Source organism: Acipenser ruthenus, chromosome 27 (assembly GCF_902713425.1).
Source record: "Acipenser ruthenus chromosome 27, fAciRut3.2 maternal haplotype, whole genome shotgun sequence".
In the NCBI taxonomy this organism is placed as follows: Eukaryota; Metazoa; Chordata; class Actinopteri; order Acipenseriformes; family Acipenseridae; genus Acipenser; species Acipenser ruthenus.
In genome coordinates, this window is record NC_081215.1 from 21,094,610 (window position 1) to 21,118,783 (window position 24,174).

The 24,174-nt window shown below is 37.3% G+C and overlaps 2 protein-coding genes across 3 annotated transcripts; one reads left to right on the forward strand and one right to left on the reverse strand.

Annotated features, from left to right (window-relative positions):
* The first annotated feature begins 6,419 nt into the window (after positions 1 to 6,419).
* LOC117431920 (AMP deaminase 3-like) lies at positions 6,420 to 17,880 on the forward strand. 2 transcript variants are annotated; one of them, XM_034053182.3, is made up of 15 exons: positions 6,420 to 6,492; positions 8,163 to 8,385; positions 8,786 to 8,966; positions 10,365 to 10,530; positions 11,780 to 11,996; positions 12,390 to 12,519; positions 12,674 to 12,868; positions 13,111 to 13,242; positions 13,759 to 13,922; positions 14,427 to 14,553; positions 14,839 to 15,002; positions 15,604 to 15,724; positions 16,104 to 16,277; positions 16,449 to 16,559; positions 16,800 to 17,880. In XM_034053182.3, the coding sequence occupies exons 1-15, from the start codon at positions 6,474 to 6,476 to the stop codon at positions 16,968 to 16,970; spliced, it is 2,295 nt and encodes a 764-aa protein (XP_033909073.3). In that variant the 5' UTR covers positions 6,420 to 6,473; the 3' UTR covers positions 16,971 to 17,880. The 2 variants fall into 2 exon arrangements, with proteins under 2 accessions (XP_033909073.3, XP_033909074.3); XM_034053183.3 differs by lacking the exon at positions 6,420 to 6,492 and adding an exon at positions 6,527 to 7,143.
* A 564-nt stretch (positions 17,881 to 18,444) lies between these two features.
* Positions 18,445 to 23,438, reverse strand: rnf141 (ring finger protein 141). Its single transcript, XM_034053471.3, has 6 exons — positions 23,175 to 23,438; positions 22,375 to 22,577; positions 22,169 to 22,277; positions 21,118 to 21,299; positions 20,863 to 20,970; positions 18,445 to 20,694 (listed from the first exon to the last, which is right to left on the reverse strand). The coding sequence occupies exons 2-6, from the start codon at positions 22,515 to 22,517 to the stop codon at positions 20,544 to 20,546; spliced, it is 693 nt and encodes a 230-aa protein (XP_033909362.1). The 5' UTR covers positions 22,518 to 22,577; positions 23,175 to 23,438; the 3' UTR covers positions 18,445 to 20,543.
* Between the last annotated feature and the right edge of the window lie 736 nt (positions 23,439 to 24,174).

Consider the following 24,174-nt stretch of genomic DNA (forward strand, 5'->3'; position numbering starts at 1 on the left):
GAGTAAAAATCAATTTAAAGTTTACCAAGGTAAAAGAATGGCAGTGAAATAAAGCATAGCTAAAGCATGGGTAACTACCAAAATCACAGAGAGGGGATGGAAATAAGACTTACCGCATAGCAGTGTCACCCATTCCAGGTTTTAATACGTGCAGGTTTTAATACATGCAGAGTCATATTTCCATCGCTGATTAAAAAAAACAAAAAAACTATGATAGACTGTGGTGAATGCATAGTATAACCATGAAACAGCATTGAAAACTGCAATATTACTGTGCAGATTTACTACAGTGAAGTTTCATACAAGTACTCTCACAATCTTTCTTACACAATCCACGCTATGTTCTGAAAATATTGTTTGTTTTTGGTTAAAATATGGAAAGGCAATCTCAAGTTAATGTCAAAAGTCACCCCATTTTACCCAAACATAAGAATGTTCCATTCTAAGCATGATTGGTCTTGTCTGGAGCTGGTCAGTAATGAGTTTATTACAATAAGCACTCATTTTGTACCTTTCAGCGTTTGAGAAAATAATAGAATATTTTCTAATGAAATATATATATATATATATATATATATATATATATATATATATATATATATATATATATATATACAGACGAGCTCAAATTTGTTGGTACCCCTCCACAAAAAACGAAGAATGCACAATTTTCTCTGAAATAACTTGAAACTGACAAAAGTAATTGGCATCCACCATTGTTTATTCCATATTTAATAGAAATCAGACTTTGCTTTTGATTTTTTATTCAACATAATATTGTAAATAATAAAACAAATGAAAATGGCATGGACAAAAATGATGGGACCCTTAACCTAATATTTTGTTGCACAACCTTTAGAGGCAATCACTGCAATCAAACATTTTCTGTAGCTCTCAATGAGACTTCTGCACCTGTTAACAGGTAGTTTGACCCACTCTTCCTGAGCAAACTGCTCCAGCTGTCTCAGGTTTGATGGGTGCCTTCTCCAGACTGCAAGTTTCAGCTCTTTCCATAGATGTTCGATAGGATTCAGATCAGGACTCATAGAAGGCCACTTCAGAATAGTCCAATGTTTTGTTCTTATCCATTCTTGGGTGCTTTTAGCTGTGTGTTTTGGGTCATTATCCTGTTGGAGGACCCATGACCTGCGACTGAGACAGAGCTTTCTGACACTGGGCAGTACGTTTTGCTCCAGAATGCCTTGATAGTCTTGAGATTTCATTGTGCCCTGCACAGATTCAAGGCACCCTGTGCCAGGCGCAGCAAAGCAGCCCCAAAACATAACCGAGCCTCCTCCATGTTTCACTGTAGGTATGGTGTTCTTTTCTTTGAAAGCTTCATTTTTTCGTCTGTGAACATAGAGCTGATGTGACTTGCCAAAAAGCTCCAGTTTTGACTCATCTGTCCAAAGGACATTCTCCCAGAAGGATTGTTGCTTGTCAATATGCATTTTAGCAAATTCCAGTCTGGCTTTTTTATGTTTTTCTTTCAAAAGTGGTGTCCTCCTGGGTCTTCTTCCATGGAAACCATTTTCGCTCAAAAAGTGACAGATGGTGCGATCAGAAACTGACGTACCTTCACCTCGGAGTTCAGCTTGTATCTCTTTGGCAGTTATCCTTGGTTCTTTTTCTACCATTCGCACTATCCTTCTGTTCAATCTGGGGTCGATTTTCCTCTTGCGGCCGCGCCCAGGGAGGTTGGCTACAGTTCCATGGACCTTAAACTTCTTAATAATATTTGCAACTGTTGTCACAGGAACATCAAGCTGCTTGGAGATGGTCTTGTAGCCTTTACCTTTACCATGCGTGTCTATTATTTTCTTTCTGATCTCCTCAGACAACTCTCTCCTTTGCTTTCTCTGGTCCATGTTCAGTGTGGTGCACACAATGATACCAAACAGCACAGTGACTACTTTTCTCCATTTAAATAGGCTGAATGACTGATTGCAAGATTGGAGACATGTGTGATACTAATTAAAGAAACGAATTAGTTTGAAATATCACTATAATCCAATTATTTATTATCTTTTGTAAGGGGTACCAACAAATGTGCCCAGGACATTTTAGAATATCTTTGTAGAATAAGCAATAATTCATCTCTTTTCACAGCTTCTTTGCTTTATTCTATGACATACCAAAGGCATGCAAGTATACATGATAAAATAGCTTTTAATTTCATCACTTTTCAGGAGGAATAAAGCATTATTTCAATGAGCTGTAAGGGTACCAACAAATTTGAGCACGTCTGTATATATATATATATATATATATATATATATATATATATATATATATACTTGTATATTTAGGAAATTCGATATGATTGAGATATTTACAAATAAACTAATCTTGCATGTAAAAAGAAAACCGGACAAGATTCCTGATAAAATATTTAAAAAATGGATTGCGTTAATGCTCCTCTCTTGACCACAACTTGAGCATAAAATGGAAGAGGTTTTCAGCCACAGCCTCCCCAGACAACATTTCCTGTTACGCTCTGGCAAGAGGAAGCATAGTGATGAGAGACGGCTAGCAGGTTAGCAGGTAAGTGCATTATAATTATTAATGTTACACTACAGTGCAAATAGCAATCCTATTAGACAGATGACTAATAGCAACTATTACAATCATATTTGCACAGCAATTCGTTTTTCAGTTTGCTTGATGATTCCTGTAACAGCCCTACTTCCATATTCATATTTGGGGAAAAAAGTAACTAATTGTTCTTTTTGTAGTAAATCAGTGTTAGTTGAATTGCATTAAGGCTGGTATTTTCCACCATTATTCAGTGTAATAATATCCATTACAGGAGCTCTGAAAGCACTCAGTTATATGATCTAGTAGTTTGTGCAGCTCCACTGGCTGAATCAATTATTAAAAAATAAATAAATAAAGAAAGAAATAAATAACCTTTCCGGATATGACAGCACACTTATTTTTAAGATATCTTGCTTTATTTATTTTGAGCACGGTGAAACTGGGCTCACCCGTTCTGATTAGAATCAGTCGATTCAATGGGACGTTAGCAAGGAAAATCATCCCATAGGAATGGGCCAGTAGGTACCTACAAGTCTCCCAACAGGTAGAGTAGATCCAGATCAAGCGCTTTAATGGACGTCAGATGTAGTAGCCGCTAGAGGGTTAAAGAAACCGTGTTGAAATAATACTAACAGTTATTTTAATTGTAACACAGTTAGGTTTAGGGATTGAGATTAGGTTTAGGGGTAGAGATTACGTTAGTGGTAGACATTAGGTTTAGGGGTACAAGGTAGATTTAGGGGTTAGGAGGCTAGTAGTTACCTACTGTCCCATTCCTGTGGGATGATTTTGCTTGATAACGTCCCATTGAATCGACTGATTCTAATCAGTTTGGCTGCTGGGCTAATCACTGGACTGACCTCAGCACTGTAGGTATCCCCATTCTAAGTACCCTCTCAAAACTGTTAGCATTGCCTGGCTACTCAGAGTTAGAGACTGCCGTTTATAGAGGAACAAAGTTTTCCCGCAGGTTGAAATATTACCTTGGATATTGGGCATGGCTTTCCTAAAGCAGAAGCCAGAAACAGGAACTTTTATACATTGTTCCAGCATAGCCACAGGCAGAATAGGGCTGAGGTACACCTGCAGTGCTGCCTTTCCTTTCAAACAAGAAGACTGAAGATAGGATTTAATCATTTCAACTTGTTCCAAAGGGGGACGGATAATCAGGTAACCATTCTTTCTGGTATGGACACATTGTGCTTGCTTTATATTGTAGCAGCTGCAAAATGCTGGGACATCATTACATGTAAGGGCTGAATTGCATAACCTATTGGGTGTGGTTGCAGAAGTGGGGAAAAACAAGGTGTAACCTACCTGCAAGTTTAGGGTTTTAAGTTACCAAGCTGGTTTCTCCTTTACAGGTTGGAGGCAAATACTAATTTAAATAGCAATTAAAATAAAAAAAAATGATGTGATGAAAGACATAACATAACATATAACATAACACTGATTGTTTATTTTGAGCTGCAACTGCTGTAACTGCAACTGGTGTAATATTGTGCTGTTTGCATTAGCATAAGCCAAGGTCAATGTGAGAGCACAAGACCATATAAACTATAGCTTGAAATATCCAGCTTATAGTACAGTCCTAAGGACCACCTTAGTCTTCGTACAGATAATATATATGCATGTAATTCTATACTAATTCTATACTAATATATATATATATATATATATATATATATATATATATATATATATATATATAACTTTTGTGAAAAAGTTCACTATTTTTAAGGTTCATAGCCCCTTTTAAGCAGAACCAGACACAGAAATTGAAGTTTAAGCACTTTCGTGGCATTTTATTATTTACAGAAATAAAAGAAATGAAAAACAAAACAAAAACTTAACTCCCACGTGGAGTACTAAACTAAACTTTGGGTGAATTCTCCTAACCTAAACTACTATACACTTTTTACCAGTCACAAAACACTTTGCTATTCTTTTCAGTCAATTCTGGCACGTGTTTAAGTATTAATAGTACTCCAAGTTTATCTTGTGATGCATTGAAATAGACCAAGATTAACTGCCGACCCACACTGTTGACACTTAACTGACCTGACCCTCCCATAAATAGAGCAGAGCACAGTGTACTCAAAACTACAATAACCTGTCAGCTTGCCCAATATTATCAGCTGGACCCACAGTGGGAGCAGACTCTAAACCACAAGAGCAACGATGAATACAGAGGAAATTGGACTGATGTTTGTAACACACTAACAACATGGCTATGGTAACATGCCAATGGTTTTGATTACAATTGATGAAAATAGAGGTGTAGCATCAATATTTGGGAAACTTATCTTGAAGGTAGCACCCAGTATGGGCTGAGGTAGATTTAGATTCAAATTACTCGTAATTGTAGAAGTAGAGAACAGAAGTAGAGCTAGGGTGTGACTGGCCTTGTCAATCTTACTTTTATGACAAAAGATTCCACAACAACAAGGGTAGTGCATGCAGGTGTACAATAATTATCTGCAAAGCAAATGTTCCTAAGGATCTTTAATGAACAATTAATTGTACCAATTTTCAGATTTAGCCAGGGTGAGAGCAAAATGGTCAGAGGATTTCTTCCAGTGTCAACTCTGCTCTGCTCTCACACCCTGAGATCTCATCACCACAAGAATATGGCTGGAACGTAGAAGGTGAAGTGGGTTCAAGTTCTATGACCATGCAACTTCCAGCACCAAAGTCTGTACTCTGTGTGGCTGCACCAAGACGAGATGCGAAACAGCAAGGTGCACCTGTCGGAAAGCAGGGTTCAGCTGCACTGACATCTGTGGCTGTTCCGACATTGGGGAGGCGTGTGACAACATGGACCAACAAAACTTGTGAACTATCTGGTGTACTTGCAAATGTGGCCATTGCTTGTGTGGTAGCAGTACACTCTTAAATATTAAGCCTGCAGTAAATGTACGTTTCCCTATAATAGTGTAACATCTATCAACACAGCCTTAGGTGCAGATTGGTCTATACATGTCAGAATTTAAAGCAATCGATACACAAAGTTTATATGATGAGTGATAGCAGTACTTAGAAGTTTTTTGCCAGACTATTCCATACTGTTATTTGACAAGTCGTAAGAACTCGATCATTGTTTTACATAAAAGAGGCTGTGTGGTCCAGTGGTTAAAGAAAAGGGCTTGTAATCAGGAGGTCCCTAGTTCAAATCTCACCTCAACCACTGAGTCATTGTGTGACTCTGAGCAAGTCACTTAACCTCCTTGTGCTCCGTCTTTCGGGTGAGACGTAATTGTAAGTGACTCTGCAGCTGATGCATAGTTTACACACCCTAGTCTCTGTAAGTCGCCTTGGATAAAGGCGTCTGCTAAATAAACAAATAATAAAATAATAATAACATAAAAGTGACAATTTTGTTTTTCATAAACTCGTGTTATGAAGGCATAGTCAATGCCTGTGGTCACTCTGATTGCTGTATTTTCATTTTGCATACATATTGACATATTTAAGGTATAAATGATCCCCTTTATACACTTAAAACTGTGTTTAGCTCTTTTTGAGCGAAATGGCTTCAGACCGATATTTTGGATTTACTTCTCAATAATTCCCAACAAGTTTTTTTGGTTTGTTTTTATGGTTATTTGGGGTCTCCTTAAATCCAAAAATTATCTGTTATTAAATTGGTTAAGACAAGATGTTCCTAAGGATCTTTAATGAACATTTAATTTTAGCCAGGGTGTTAGCAAAAATAAACCCAAAGTTGAAGCGCATAGTATCAGTGTGTGAATCTGACAATATGTTTACACGAACATGTCAGACTGGTTTAGGCAGCATGTGACCACATCAAGTGTGCCAGACAGAGCATATGGGTGGCAGCATACAGTGCAAGCATGAGGGCGTTGCTTTCACAAAGTGCTATATATGTCAATGCAGCAAAACATACTGTATGTGTGTGGCTGTATGGGATCAAAATGACTGGACTTGACACAGGTATTTGCTCTAACAAGACATTTTAAAAAAATCAGTTTGTTGACCTTAGGGATCTTAGCAAAAAGCAAAATCAGTTTTTGACATCACTTTTGTTATGCGTTTGTGATCATGCAAATTTGCACCTGATGACAATCAGCCAGGGCTGTTTTCTTTTACTTCTGTCTTGGTGGAACGTGGGTTAATTCTAGTATAAACCCTGAGGCTGTTAAGAAAAAGGGATTTGACGTCCTAAATGATGGCAGATTTCCTGTGCTTAACATTTCATTTTCTGTGTTGTTAATAGCATGGTATGTTGTCACTTGCCCCAACTGCTTCTGAGGCTTTTTAGAGGATCACAGATTATTACAGAGATACAGGCTTGAATTTAGAGAACTTCCTTTAAAGATTCTATGATGCCTTCTAGTCGGATTGGCTGAAGCATGTTGATCTTAACAGAGACAGCCTCCATCAGTCGCCTTCCTATTACCTTGATTAAATGACTCACTGCTTATGCAGTCAGGCAGGGTATTTGGGGAGTTGACTTTTGCTAGATGAAATATGTTTTGAAACGAGAAACCAGACACTTTCATGCATGTCCTTTCAAGAAGAAAGAAAACTGAACTGTTCCACTCTGTTATAAAAAGGAGCATTCCTTACGATAAAAACATAAGAGTAAGTATAACATTTTATATTGTTGGCTAGTTAAACATTGGATTCAAAATGTTCATAGATTATTATTATTATTTATTTCTTAGCAGACGCCCTCATCCAGGGCGACTTACAATTGTTACACAAGATATCACATTATTTTTTTTTTACATACAATTACCCATTTATACAGTTGGGTTTTTACTGGAGCAATCTAGGTAAAGTACCTTGCTCAAGGGTACAGCAGCAGTGTCCCCCACTGGGGATTGAACCCACGACCCTCCGGTCAAGAGTCCAGAGCCCTAACCACTACTCCACACAGCTTGTGGAAGAATTCAGGTCTTGTATGCAAGTTTGATTTCACTCATTGCTTTCTGACTGGATTCCATGGATACAGGTGTGGCCATAAATATTGCATTATTATAAAGTTCAATCATTTTTAACTTATTGCCAAACTGTTACGATTTATTAGATATATGCAGTATATACATGGATACAATTCAGTGTACAGTGGTGCCCAAAAGGACTGGCAACCTCAATAATTTAATTGATTGCTAATTTTGAATAAATGGGGTGGAAACTGCAGGGTTCTTGATTTCCAGTTTGGAATCCAACCAAGCATTGTGCAATTCAGGGTGTCGACACATGTGAAGCTAGAACTCATCATTGCCCAGATGTATTCTAGGTTCCTCTCAGCCTGCCATAGTGGATATAGTAGAGGCAGTTGTAAGGACAGACATAAATCACACAACAGGAGGTTCCTGTTCAATATGATGTTTTTTATGATTTTCTGGGCTTTGCATGTTCTTGACGTTGTACAGCATACATGTCCTCAAAGATACACTGTGAAATCTAACTGTGATAAATCAACATCTGCCTTCTGTACAAGCCACAGGTCAGTAAAACGGCCCAATTGTTGTACTTGACAGTATTTTCAATTCCCAGTTTTATAATTGGTTTCTAATTCTAGACAAGAACACAGATGCACTGTCCTGTGTTTAGGTTTTGATGAAAGGTGCTGTATCCATGTCATTCCATTGCAGAGATGCCCAGGCAGTTTCCAAAGGTCTCGCTCAGCGAGGTGGACGAGCAGGTGCGTCGGATGGCTGAAAGGGTGTACGCCTCAGCCCTACGAGAGGAGGACACCATGGATAGCCTGGCAATATTCAACATGGCTGAAGACTGTCCCATCAGGCAGAGAGAGGCCAAGGAGAGGCAGCTGCAGAAGGAGATGGCTGAGCTGCACTCAGAGGAGACAGCCAAGAGGTGAGCGCGACTGTGTGTGTCTCTGGAATCTCACTACCCTCAGATTAAATTACACACACTACATGTACTTCAAGTGTTGAAGACCCTGGGGCAAACATTGAGGTGAAAATTAGAGAGGGCATCATGACAAGAATGAGGACCATCTGACAAACAAGTCCTAAAAGACTGAATATATAGTAGATTCATGATTCAAGGTTTGTCCTGTTTAAATTTCAATTCTAAACCTTTTGACATTCTGAAAGCTTTTTCAATATATTTTCAAGTGTGTCTATTGAATATATTATTTTCCCTTTAAGTAAAATAGAACATTGCAGAGAATGTTGTGTTTTTGGCTTAGCTGACCAGTTTTTGAACACGCCGAGGAGGACTGACATTATGGGGTTTTCTTTTTTTTTTTTAGGAAGAAGTGTTTCATGATGATGCGCTCCCATTCCATGTCCCTCCAGATCCCAGTTAACTCGGACTGGGCTATGTCAATCATCTCCCCCCTCCTGTCTGCCTCTGCTTCCTCCGTGAACTCCATTGCGGAGAGCGTTCCCGAGTTTCAGAGGGTCACCATCAGTGGAGATTACTGTGCTGGGGTAACAGAATCCAGCTTTGTTTTGTTACATTTTCAAAACAGCTAGTAGTATAAACAGCTATTCATAAATATCTCGAAACACTAGTAGTAATATAGCAGCAGATCTTAGTGCCTCTCTGGTGGTCTTTGCTCTAAAATGTCAGAGCTTTCAGAATGGTTTTTTAATGTGTTTTGATTAGGCATGTTCATTTGTGACCCAGTTAGCACATTTTGATGCCTGCCGGTATGTTTCGTTAATGATATTATAAGTTGTATTTTTGAATTGACTTGTTCGTACACTGGGAAGTTTTTTTCCCCCTCTGTGACATCGTACTGTTTTTGTTTTTCAGTGACCCAAATTCCTTTCTCATGAAGTCCTATAAACCACAATTGATGGTTTTATCTTCTCCATTAGATGGCACTATTTACACAGTTTTCATTTTGTGATGCCTGGAATTTAGGGCTCATTTAGGCAAATTAAGATCATATGAGGAATTATAGTCAGAACTCAAAAAAAACGGCTCCTCTTTATGAAATAGTTTTACATTTACAACTCTGTTAACATCAATTATACAAGAGATAAAGATCTTTTGCTAATATTGTAACTTGATTATAGGTTGGAAAATTAGCTAAAGAACATCAGGGATTGGTAGTGGAAGTCTTGGATACCACAGTTAGAGTATTAGCAGTAAAACAGTATTGATGTGCAAAAGCTGAAAGCAAACAGACTGGTGTGTGGGATTACTCAGCCCAACCTCCCTGAGGGAACCTGATAATTCTGTATATCAGTGTGAACCAACCTTTACACATTTTACATGATTGAGTAGACAGAAAATCACCCCATATACTAGATGCCATAACTACTTACATTTGAACTGTAGTTCCATGCCTGTTTACAAGAATTGCACTGGTTTCCTAAACAAGCACGCAGTGTATTAATAAAACATTCTACAGTAGGTATCTCAGAGAGGCTCATCTTGGTTAAGGCACAACTGCATGGTGTCCAGGGGACTTCGGGCAGTCAGGCTGTGCCGATTTGCCTGGGTTAGAGAATAAAAATGCTCAGGGACTGTTTCACCTCATTGCGTTACTATGGCCCCTGGTTCCATGCTGCCCAGTGAGCTCAAGCAGACATTTGCAAGGCTGGCCTTTGTCCCTAGGGGATATTAGCTTCCCAACCTCCATTGTTAAACTCCTGGGTGTAAAAGAGGCAATTGGTTGGCTGTTGCGATTAGGACACTGAGCTGGTGTGAGGATTTGCTGCAGTGAAGGCAACATAAATGGATGTACTAAATTGCGCAAAAATAACTGGGCGGCTGTCTTAGGAATTGTTCATGTTGCATTCTTAAAAAAAAATAATAATAAAATAAAAAAAAGCATGCAACGTACATGAAGTTGCGTACCTCCTCGTTTTGTATAGGTCACAGTGGAGGACTACGAGGTAGCTGCCAAAACACTTTTGAAAGCTTTATTCATTCGGGAAAAGTATGCAAAACTGGCATACCATCGCTTCCCCAGAACTACAGCCAAGTTTCTGCGTGGTGCTGAAAACAAGAAGTGGAATGTCGAAGATGAGGTGCTCCCAGGTAATACCATATTCAGGGGTATAAGTGCTGGGGGGTCGCGGGGGAAGGACACCGCTTCCGTACTTTGCTCCTATTAATATATTAAGATATACATGTGTATAACCCATACAAATAAGCAAAGAATACAATAACCGTAAGAAACCCCTGAGAGATAAATAATGAAAAAGTTTTAATATAGCGTGCCTGGTCTGGAATAACAGGTGTGAATAATGTAGAGGTGAAGGGAACCTGTATTAACGCTAGTGTGCTGAGGTGTCAGCGTTTTACAATTATATTTAATAATTAGAACATTTTTTATTTTGAGACCCATATATTATTATTTGTTTATTATTATTATTTGTTTATTTAGAGACTAGGGTGTGTGAACTATGCATCAGCTGCAGAGTCACTTACAATTACATCTCACCCGAAAGACGGAGCACAAGGAGGTTAAGTGACTTGCTCAGGGTCACACAATGAGTCAGTGGCTGAGGTGGGATTTGAACCGGGGACCTCTTGGTTACAAGCCCTTTTCTTTAACCACTCGACCACACAGCCTCCTACTATATATGAGAAATAATGTAGATAAACTAAGCTGAACATTTATTTAAAAGAGAGAACTCAATCACAACAAGCAAATAAAGGGTACGCGTGGCCATACATATCTTTCCCCCCCCCCCCCCCCCAAACGGATGCACTTCTGTTTCAAAACCTCAGTCTCATTTGCTCTTAAGCGGCTGCAATAGGACAATGAGACGAGCTGATTCTGGACCAAACTTTCAATATACGAGAATGGGGAGTGGGGGAAGCGTAACGCATAGTATTATTAATAATAATAATGACAGTGTTTTAATCATGTGTGTATTAGTGTAAGAAACTGGTTGTGAAAATATGTACAGTACTTGTTTATTTATTTATCTTTAATATAAATAGCTGTAAGTCTAGTTGCTTTACACTAATATATCAATACCTGAGTGTCTGAATTTGTAATCAATTGGTACACTTGTTAGCCCTTTCAAATACCGTAACTACTAGTGATAAACTGTGGTCCTGAGTGTATGGGGAAACAAGAACTGCAGGGGGCGTGGTAGGGTTAAATAGCGGGGAGGGGGAGGGGAGATAATAGCAACCCCTTACTTCTAAATATAGCACTACACCACTGACCCTATTAAAACAACGAATTAGCTGAACGGAATTTAGCACAGCACAGTTAACAGTGTTTTTCAACTGCAAAAGAAGGGCTAACTAATATTTTTGGCACGCTCCCCAGAGTTTCATCCCTGCCCAAGGGATGGGGCGGATCCTTACAACATGGACGCCCCGGAGAACCTGAATTACCAGCTGAAGATGAACGATGGCATCATCTATGTGTATGACAATGAAAAAATGATGAAGAGCAATGAGCCCAGGAGCCTGCCTTACCCAGACCTAGAAACCTTTGCCATAGACCTCAGTCACATTCTTGCATTGCTTGCCGATGGGCCAACGTAAGTGTCCACCACTGAAAACAATAAACCAATTCAATTGTTTTATTACTGTGACTTTTTTCAACCCTCTGGGAAATTATAGGTACATTATATAAACGGTGCCTATATGGAACAATGCACTTTAATATATGTGTATTTATTTATTAATGTCTGGTGCTGTGTTGGCTCCATTAGCTTTACAGAGAACCAAACCCTAAAAGCATACTAATAGGTAACACAATTCTTGAGTAAAATGCTGTAACTGCAGTTGCTTGGATTTGCTTTCTAGATCACAGTGCCAGTGAATGTCAAAGACCTTAAAGGCGGAAGATGCATCTTCATTTTTAGGACACTCCAAATAATAGTAACGCATCTCCCAGTTCATTGCTTTTTTTTTTTTTCTTTTCTTACCAGAAAGACATACTGCCATCGTCGACTCAACTTCCTGGGATCAAAGTTCTATTTGCATGACATGCTGAACGAAATGGCAGAGCTGAAAGAACTGAAGAGTGTTCCCCATAGGGACTTCTACAATGTTCGGAAGGTACACAATTCCATGACGGAAGACAGTCTAGCTTTTTATTTAGCATCTTTGAGCACTGCTAGTGGTGCAAAACCAGAGTGTAAATAAAAGCTCAGCTGTCTTCGCCAGCACATCCCTCAGCTTTTTATAACAGTCGTCCTCTTTTGACCTTCAGGTGGATACCCACATCCACGCTGCTGCTTGCATGAATCAGAAGCACTTACTGAAGTTTATTCAGACCACCTACAAGGAGGAAGCGGACAGGATTGTCCAAGAGAAGGCAGGAAAGAAGATGACCTTGAAGCAGGTGTTTGACAGCCTTCACATGGACCCCTACGATCTGACAGTGGACTCGCTGGATGTCCATGCAGTAAGAGTCCTTTATATGGCACAGCTAAAACTATATACCTACACAATGTAGGACACTGTAAACCAGATTTGCTGAACTGCAGTATGGGAGAATGCTATAACCAGCCAGCAACGATAAATGTATCATGATTGTGGGAAACATCTGTTATAACCAGATCTGAGTTGAAACCAATTTACTTTAATGATTGTCTTCAATGACGGTACAGATACACTTCTGTTTAACGTGACCGTCTTCTTTTGCAGGGGAGACAAACATTTCATCGATTTGATAAATTCAATTCCAAATACAACCCAGTGGGTGCTAGTGAACTCAGGGACCTGTACTTGAAAACTGATAACTACATGGATGGGGAATATTTTGCACGTCTTGTCAAGGTATGAAAATGATTTTTTTTTTTTTTTATTTTATTTTTTTAAGATTTTTATATATGAACCCTCCTGCTGTCTGGGAATAAACTGGAGAGACAGCGAAAATAACTGCCCCTCCAAAGAAATGATGCAAACACTAGGGATTAACTAGCATAATCATTTCTCAGTTCGCATAATTTCAACTGAAAAAGTAATTTTAGTCAGCGGATAGTTTCAGTTAAAATTTTGGAAGATGATTCCATTCCTACATTTAAAAACTGTATTATGTCCAAAATACACTAAATACTGTCACACTATTAGACTGTTTCAGGGGTTAATTTGGTCAACCACACCCTGTCAGTATAACCCATTTAGCACTTCAAGGGGTAATCCCTGATCCATCCAATGCTGCAAAATGGTCTAAAATCTATAAGGATGTGTAGCTTTGTCTCTGAAGATTGTATTAACTATGGATTTAAAATCAGTGAACTGTATCAATGACATCAAGTTGTAACTGGGCATGTTACTTGTTACTTGTATTAGGAAGTGTCTAAAGGTTTGGAGGAGAGCAAGTACCAGCATGCAGAGCCTCGTCTGTCCATCTATGGGAGATCCCCTAGTGAATGGAATAATCTGGCCAAATGGTTCATCAAGCACAAAGTATACTCACCAAACGTGCGCTGGATCATCCAAGTCCCCCGGATCTAGTAAGTGCAACAAACTGTAAACACACTCAAGGATTCATTAATTATTGCATTCTTTGGATTTTCTAGAGACATATATGATTCATGCTATGTTCATACTAAGGCCTATGGCTTGTTAATTTAATCTAAATTATATATATATATATATATATATATATATTATATATATATATATTAGGAATAAAACAATAATGACATGGTTTCTGTGGTCAAATGCATACTTGTATTGTTAATTTGAAAGGGCTTGTTATGGTATTGTTTGAGGGTTTATTGCGTTTATTATATAAATGGTTAATAGTACATTTGTGAGCAGTGTTCATCATATATGAGTTTTACATTTGCAAATTGCATTTGGATGGATGTATATTCTAAATGCACAAGTGCTGTCAGAAGTTAAACTGTTTATTTTTCCCCAATTGTTCTAAGGCCACGGACCACTAGATGAAGTCTACACAGTTTTACTTGGACTACATGTAATTTATGAAAAACTTTACTATTTCTTTTCAGTGACATTTTTAAATCAAAGAAAATGGTGCCAAGCTTTGCTAAAATTCTGGAGAATGTTTTCCTTCCTCTCTTTGAAGTCACAGTTAATCCACAGAAAAACAAGGAGCTACATCTTTTCTTGAAATATGTGAGTATTGATTATACACATGCTTGTTACTTTAGTATTACGCACTCAACACTTTACTTTATTCTACCTACAAATGACTGACCCTTTTAGTCCAAAATTATTTTTGTTGAGCTGAAGAAGGAACTCATGTATACTTTATTGAGTATACTTGATAACAGGACAACTGAGGTTCCAACGTGATTTCTGACAGCATATGTTAACAAACAGCGCTAAGATAAGGGTTAAAATTATTTCTTGTTGCATACTTTACAATTCAAACCCTGCCTCTGTGTTTTTGGTGTACAGGTGACCGGTTTTGACAGTGTGGATGATGAGTCCAAGCACAGTGACCACATGTTCTCCTACAACAGCCCCAAACCAGAGGAGTGGGTCACAGACCAGAACCCACCCTACAGCTACTACCTGTTTTACATGTACGCAAACATCATGGTGCTCAACAACCTGCGCAAGTAAGTCACCACTGAATTTTAATGCGGCACAACTAAAGTGCTGCTGGTAGGCATTGATTTAAGCCACAGAGCCATTTCATTTGCATTGAAGAAGATAAATGAGATAGTGGGGATGTCAATCCAGGCTTCCTCTTTTAACAGCATTGTAAATATGCCTTTACCGTTGCTTGCAGATGCAGATACTCAAGCGGGGGAGTCTGTGCTAGAATGTAGTAAACCACAAATATACGGTATATAAAAAATCTATAGGATTTGTAAATCTATAGAATATGAGGTCTTACATTTTATGCACAGTCTTCCAGTAGCATTTGCTCTTCAGCTACAGTGCATCTTGCAGTAGTGACTGTCCAATCACTAACAGTTTAGTGGATTATTAAATTATGTAAATAACATTTCAGGCCTACCACTTCTATTCATATTTCAAAATCAGTTAGTTCTGTTACAATTTATTCCTATACAAATACTGTATTTTACAAACAGGTTGTTCAGTAGAATAGTCTTGGCTTGACCGCACTTAAATTGCCCACAATCCAACAGCACAAGTCTGTGATGTGTTGTTTTACTGGGTCACTTCCAATGACTGACTGGCACTTTTTTAAAGGGAGCGAGGACTGGGCACCTTCCTGTTCCGCCCTCACTGCGGGGAAGCTGGCTCCATCACTCACCTTGTCTCAGCCTTCCTTACAGCGGACAACATCTCCCATGGACTCAACCTCAAGAAGGTACCCTGCCTGCTTATTCTGTAAAAGACTAATGAATGCTGGAACTTAATAATGTCTATAGACAAATAATTTACATACATATATAAACAACTTGAGCATCTGGTAGTCCATTAAGCAGACCTCAACTAACTACCTTGACCTAATAAAATATGCATGTTTTTTTTGCATGTGTCGAACGCAATTGTCCAAGTGTCTTTTTTTTTAAATCAGTAAACCAGACTGCTTAAGGCCCCCAATTACCTGACAATGTACTGTACTTGTACAACACCATCCAGTGCTGAATATTATTGTACAAGATATCTGTCAACAGGTTACAAATTAATATCATCTTCTCCTAAAGACTGCTTGAGTACCATTTGATTGCATTGTATTTATTCAGAGTCCAGTCCTCCAGTACCTGTACTATCTTGCTCAAATTCCCATCGCAATGTCACCACTGAGCAACAACAGCCTCTTTCTGGAGTATTCCAAGAACCCGCTGCGTGAATTCCTACACAAAGGACTGTGCGTCTCCCTTTCCACTGACGACCCCATGCAGTTCCATTACACCAAGGTAAGAATGAATCACCTACTGCATTACTGGGTGGGGGTTCAATATCTGTTTCACTATTAGGCTGTGACCATACGAAGTGAAAGACATGGGTAAAAACCTACAGTAAGACCCTGAGCCACAGCCATGTACTGTAATACACTGTACAACTAACAACCTATTTCTGTAATGTAGGAAGCGCTGATGGAAGAATACGCTATCGCAGCTCAGCTGTGGAAACTCAGCACCTGTGATGTTTGTGAAATCGCAAGAAACAGTGTTCTGCAGAGTGGACTGTCTCACCAGGTAAAAACTGTTTTTAAAAAAAAAATAATAATAATAATCTAATGTGATTTAAACCACCTAATAAACAGTACACTTTTTATTTAGACTTAACGTTGTATACAATATTTGTAGAGTGGAAGATTAGAAAACTCTCAGAGCACAACAGTATTGAATCCTTAAGAAAAATGGGTCTTCTTTCTGTTGTACCTGAAGTGTTCTTGCCACATCAAATGAAGTATGACTTATCTTTCACTTTTACAGGAAAAGCAACATTTCTTAGGACCTAACTATCTGAAGGATGGCCCTGAAGGGAATGACATTCGAAGGACAAATGTTGCCCAGATCCGCACGGCTTACCGATATGAAACCTTGTGCAATGAGCTGAGTTTCTTGGTGGAGGCTACGAAATCAAATGTCATTGCTGAAGAGTAACTGCACAGCACAAATGACAGGAGCTTTAAAAATAATACTGTTGATTTTTGCAAAACTATAATTCGCTAATAGGATCAAGTTAAACTTGAAAATAAATGAGATAGAATATCAAATGGGTTTCAATTATTATTCACATTTGTGAAGGATTCTTTTTTTACTTACTGGCTTATGGGTCAATGTACTGCGTGGAGGGAGTAAACTATTCTGCTTATTCTAGAAAATGCCCAATATGCTACAAAAAAAACAAACAAGCAAATAAAACATGTCCTCTAAGGCAACTTAACAAAAGCTCAAAGAAAATGCATGGAGACCCTCCTCTGCTTTAAAATTCAATCAGATTTTGAGGGTCACAAATCTGAATGTCACACCTTTGATAGAGAACAAATGCAGAGCTTCAGGATCTAGAAAATTTAGCAAGATGAGGGGACAAAGTGAACCTGTAAAGAGGAGACACTGCAGACATCACACATTCAAAAATGTGCTTCTGATTACAAATGAACATTCACTATTAAATACTTCTCATTTATATAATCATTGTACATGCTTTTGTTACACTGCTTAAGTCCTGGTTTAAAAAAAAAACAACACTAAACTTAATATGTATGTAGTGTTTCTGTTCAAATGGGCATTATTGCACAGTGTATTTTTTGGATAAAACTGTTACAGGTTAAAGGTATGGTTTAGTTTAAAATGGTTAATGCTCACTACTGTTTAATTATTTTTCATAGATAGATATTACAGGAATTATTACAATAAATTACTATAAAACAGGATGTTTACTGACAACATTCATTTCTTAATGCAACATGATACTAGTAACAAGTCTAATAAAGCATTGCCATGCTCATGACTGCCCTTATTCTTGCTGTATAGTATTTTTGTTGACTTAAATAAACAATAATTTTCTTAAGTGTATGTTCATTGGCTGTTTGTTTAAATGGATCAACACAAAACATGAATCCAAACTTTTCATTGTCCCACAGTATGAATATTTTTTTGCATTCAGTAATTAATTAATGCTAAATATACAATTCTAAATCCCAGCTTTACTACTCACTTACTGTGTTACTGCTGGATTAAACTATTAGAGCAGCTGGACTAAACTATTAGAGCATTTTCACTTATATTCATGAATCAATCCATGTTCAATTCAGCACCAATCTGTTCCAATATTAACTGAATTAGAGGCACTTTGATAATTGATCTTTTTAAAATTAGCGTTGATTCTAGGACTGAAAAGACAAAGCTAGTCCATTTGTTTAAATACATTATTCTGACAAGTTATTTTACTTAAACATGATGGTTAGGTTAAAAACAATGCGGTTGGATGACATCAGTGTTATTTTAATATTATTACATCTTTATTCACCCATTTCCTTTTAGACAAATGCAATTTCTTTTGCTAGTATTTAAAAAAAAAAAAAAACAACACACACACAAACAGTTGTCTAAAATGACATACAGTACAACGGAAAACATTGGGAGTAAAAGTTTTATTTTGCTAAATCGAAGAACACAAAACGTGTGATACAATGCGCAAAGGAAGTGCACACATCCCGGTAGGTCAATATACAAACATACAGAAACGTGTTATTTGTCCAGTGAAGAATTACCAAATGGCAGAAGACTATGGTCAAGATAGTTTAATATTGTTTTCTTTTACTTGTTTCAAGGTCTAAGAAATTTATTTAACCTGAACAGGTTCTGTGATTGAAGTATTCATTCAATTACTCCAGTTGTAAGAGTATGGGCCAGATTTTCAAAAATGTTATCAATTTCACAAGTATAACATTTACAATGCTAATGTCCTGCTTTGCTCAATAGTTTTTTTTTTTTTTTTTATATAAACATTTAAAAATTTCCTCTGCAGCATTTTAACATATTGTCCAGGGTATCAGACACTTGTGGTACTAGAGCGCCATCTAGTGGGTTCAAGCACTTCAAATATGGGGTATCTGTCAGGGTTTACAGTAAATACTGCCAAACATGCTTTATTACTAAATCTATTGATTTTCTCAGCTAAATCAATAGATATTTGAAGCAGACATTACTTAGTATGTCATATCATTTTCTGGTCATGCTTGACAGAAAGCAAAAAAAAAATAATACAATAAAACCCTTATACATATCAGTGGTCTATCTGATTATTATTTTTACTTTACATTCCAGTGTGCCCATTTTGTAATATCAACAAACAAATTCACGTCAGTAATATTGTTAGGATATTATTTTATACGATAAAGTGCAAGTCAATACATGCATACATGTACTATACTGGGATCTGAAGCAGGAACTTCACATTCCAATAAAATGAAAGTCTCCATTTGAAAACCAAAATAAATGTACTGTAGCGATCATTAAATTATGAAAAAGGAGTAGGGCAACACTATCCTTTAAGACCCATTTTACAATAATTGAAAATAAGAAACAGACTTAAATAAAAACAGACAAAATATTATACTAGTAGATAAGTTAATCAGTTCACCACAATCAGTACGTACACTTCACTCCTTCTAATCAAACCCTTTCAGGATATAAAGACATCACTACAATTCAACTAGGTAAAGATAAGCCATTAGTATAAGTAGTTGAGCTAACTTCTGGGGTTTCAACCTAGTTCACTAGAACCTCTCCTTAATACCAATGGAGTAAATGCACATAGAAAAAGGCACAAGATTTAGAAACGCATAAAGACTTCCAGCAGAAACATTTGTAATTTTTAATACTAACTGTGCATACTGGATTGGACCACTTTTACTGTACTGGAATTTAGAAGGGACTGCAATTTAGGAGGGAAACGTAAGTTAACTATTACCTGTAGTATACCAATTTGGGGTTATGTCAAACACTATAAAAATATGTCTATATATAATTAAATAATCTAGTGATTACTTTTATTAAGTAAAACTATGATCCTTATAAAATAATGTAATATTTACATTTAAAACCTATAATTCCACACAAATTAGCTTCTCAAATGTAGCTGGAAAACAAGATTTTTTTTCAATTCATACAGTATTTATATTGCAGTAATAAAAATTAAACTTTGCAGTTGGGAAAGTTTACGTCACAGACATGTTTCTTGTTTTTAAAGTACACTTCCAAATAGACGATTCTTCTACAACACCAACAAAGAAATATACAGCTTGTATTTTAATTATTATTTTTTAAAAGGTGCAAACATATGAGCTTTAACGTAAAGACTGAGTGTCAATGAGCATTTTTTCACACGTTATATAATGAAAATTGATAAAAATCGTAATTTTTGTGTTACACAGTATAAAACAGAAACACCACCAACATAAATTCAATTAAAGAATAAAGGTCAGTAAAACACATCTCAAAGCAAATAAATACGTATATAAGTTTATAAATCACTGCAGGGCTTCCATTTTCTGTCAACTAAGATGGTCTGCCAATAACATAACATTAACATACTAAACTTTAATCCAAGATGTTTTGACTGCATTGGCAAACACACAGCAGTGGAACCGAGATATTTTTCATTTTAATTCTCTACTTGCAACCCTTACAAAGAACCACTTTATCAGTAATAGAGGAATGCTATTGTGGTCAGGGTCTATGTGGTTGCCCTGCCTCATCTGCCAGGTTCAGAATATAGCTTGCTATATCGTGTTCTGTTGGTGCATCAGACATTACCCAAGATTCACTGGCTGCAGTAACCTGCAAGCGGCAAATAGGGCAGTTTCGATTGCGGTCACTCCTGTTGAAATAAATAAAATATACATGTATGGTGTCTAAATCAACTTCACCTATAGTAAAACCCAAGCCATTTACCCTATTATAGTGATTGCAAATGGTTGTTGCATTTGGTATTGGAAGGGGGGGTTAATCATCCAAAAAAGCTTTTGATCAGTCAGACAGCACTTACCATTTATCAATGCATTTTTGACAGAAGATGTGAGCACACGGCAAGATCAGGTCAGCTCTACCATCCATACAGATGCAACATTCCTCTTCATCTGTCAGCTGCTTAACCCTACAGCAGTTACAAGTTAAAGATGAGGTACCATTTCTTTACATAAATGCTGTAAAAACTTTACAAGGTATCCCTGTGTCACAATTTTATATTAACAAGTTTTGAAAAAAAGAGTTAAAAATGAAAATGCATTAATCTCTGAGATACCTGCCCATCCAGATACTGGCTTGACAAGATGACACTGAAGAAAGTTCTTCAGAAGTTCCCTCAGATGTAGCACCTAATGCCAGAACTCCAGCTGCCTGACTGGTTATGTCTTTGTAAAGCTGGATGAACTGATACAAGTTCATTATTCTAGATGATTCAATAGTCCCAGTAGCCTTGTTAATCTATGATAAAAAGTATTAATAATTATTACTAATAAAAGCAACCCCACAAAATGAACATGGTTATGATATTTGAATATGTTAATACTATACAGGTATGTCCTGATGCAGAACCATTATGTTTTTCAATCATTAGTACTTTTTTTATATGGCAATGCTTTAGAAATGAACATTTAAATAAGAATTTAATTTGAAAATAAAAAGAAAATCCTTTTTTTTTTTTTTTACAGTAGCTTTATTAGGTTTCTGCAGTTTATTTTTCTTGTCTAGAACAAAGGATGTATCACAGAAAGATGTGGGCTGTGTAAACGCTACAGAATGCCTGACATTATTAAGAATGCATGCTCTGAATCAAAGATTCTCAAACTTCCACTGCAAAAGCATGTATTACTTTTGCTATAATCATTCTGTGGGTGTGTCAGTAAAGGCTTGAAATGCTCTTATTTGTAAGGCTCTTGGAGACCAGTCCTTCCAGGTTGCAGTTGTTTCAAAACTGCTGCTAGTAAATCACCTGTTTTAGCTGATCTTCACTGGCTACTTAAAAATGTTTTATGGGCAAGAACAAATATCAATTTACAGTATACTCCACATCGATCATGGCAGTCTTCAAACGCTTTTTATACTGTTCAGCTGCAAACTCAAAGTGGAGGCTTTTAATTACTATGGACCTTTTTGGAGAAATTTGATTCCTAGGGCCAGTAAAGGTACCAGCTTATTATTACAATAAATAATGTCCAAAACCATATTTGTTAAACCTTGGTGTGTTTGCAAGTAGAAAATACACATTTTATTGTACGCTACCATCAGTACTGATAATAACATGCAGATTTGTTTCAATGCAAATGAAATCAATACAGTTACTCTGATCTCACCTTAGTGCAAACTATCCTGACAGCAACCTTCCAGAGTGCAGATGAATCAGATCCTGTCTGAACCTCAAACAGTAAATGCTTCTCTTGGCCAGCACCCAGTTTTGCGGTGCTATAAAAGACAGACAAAACGTATGGCACAGTAACAAGATATAAACGTGTGCAGAGTTCATTAAAAACTACAATGTACAACTAGAACTAAACCTTACACGTCATTAAGTTCTGCAACTCTCCCCAAGAATTCTTCATAGGAGAGAGCGCCACTCTCCCGTACCAAGGACGCGTGTTTCACCACCTTGTCTGGCAGCTTGTTGAGGACAGTGTGAGTTTGGTTTGAAATCTGCTGACCCATCGTTGTTTATTGTACTTGATCAAAGGAACCACTGGTGTGAAAGTTATGTTCCATTCATCCCTGTTGAAACAAGAAGGCTCGTAATTAAGAGAGCCCTGTTATCTTCACATAAGGTTAAATTTGCGTAACGTTTATTCTGTGATTGGAAACTAAAGCAATTACTAGTTTATATATTTAAACACCTTAGACTCGGCCCTCGGGTGACATATCTGGTTCGATTCCTTGCCAAAGTAGAGACATGGCAGCAGTAAAACCTAAAATATTTCTTTGGAGCCTCCAAGCTACAGCCAGGGTAATACAAACATGCTTTAATAAAATTGTCTTAACTAGCTTGTCTTTAATGTCTAATTGTAGAGCGATAATGACAAACGTGAAGACATCGACCACTACAGATTGTGAATTATGATAATGTAATCATACATCAGAAATAACAATATACCGGTACATTATTGGCAGCACAGATAATATTTACATATCAGTAACAACTAAGGATAGCGTATAGTCGAAAAATTAAAATGTATTTTATGCACCAGTTGCTATTTAAAAATGATAAAAACACACAGGACAGAAAACGATGCATACAGTTGTTTACAAAACTAAAAACAGGCCTCTGCCGACGTAAACACGAACTCGAATGATCCCAGGTCCTATCCTTACCCATTACTCGATTCATGGTTTAATGTGTCCAGCAATATCGTCCCCTCGCATGTCTAATAATAACGGCTATTGTGTTGCTAAGCACAGTCCAAACCACCACCATGTAATGTTCAGGGAGTTCAGTGTCTTGTCGCTTCTTGATGACGCCACCTACGTAGTTGTGCAAAAACAAAAACAAGATAACAAAATGGGTTGGGGGAAAAAAATAAAACTGACCAACGTATGTTTTTCTTCGTCTTTTCTTCACGTTTTTAGTTGGCAGACTTAAGTGTATTGTATTTAAAATACAAGTGTCTCCAGGAATTATTAGAATTCAGTTTCCCATCCCAATTGTGTTTACCACAAGGCGGCGCACTTTGTATGATTGAAGGTGGGCAGAATTTTTCTTCATACTGGTATTCATCTTGCTGTTTGCAATCTGGACGTGTTTTGAATCAGACGCACTAAGAATACCAGTGTTGAATTACTTCCACCACACTTGATATGGGGATGTTAACCAAACAGATATGTATCTCTTTCATGGTATCTGGTATCTATGGAAAACAGTGACCACTCTATAAATGTCCAAAACATAAAAGGTCCAATATGCTATATTATCTCTCAACCATCCCTGCCTGACTGGTGAAAAATTAGAATACTGAAAGTATACTTGGGCCAAAATAATATACTAATAGTTTACTAAAAGAATACAATTTTTGGCCAAGCATACTTTCAGTATAGTACTTTTTATATAGGCTACTCTCCTGATGACGACAAATAATTTTGACACAGTCTGTCATGAAAACGATCTATTTCCCAGCATTATGTATTCTTGAAATTCAGATTGCATCATTGCTTGACAGTAATCACATCCTGGTGGCTCCTACAAAGAACCCATGTGGTCTCAATAGAGTTCTCAGAATGGTGTCTAAACTCAGTACATCAGGTACACTAGTGTGCAACCATCATTAACCTGCAACACTGCTCCTAATGAATGCTAGAAAGGGTGACATTTCTTACA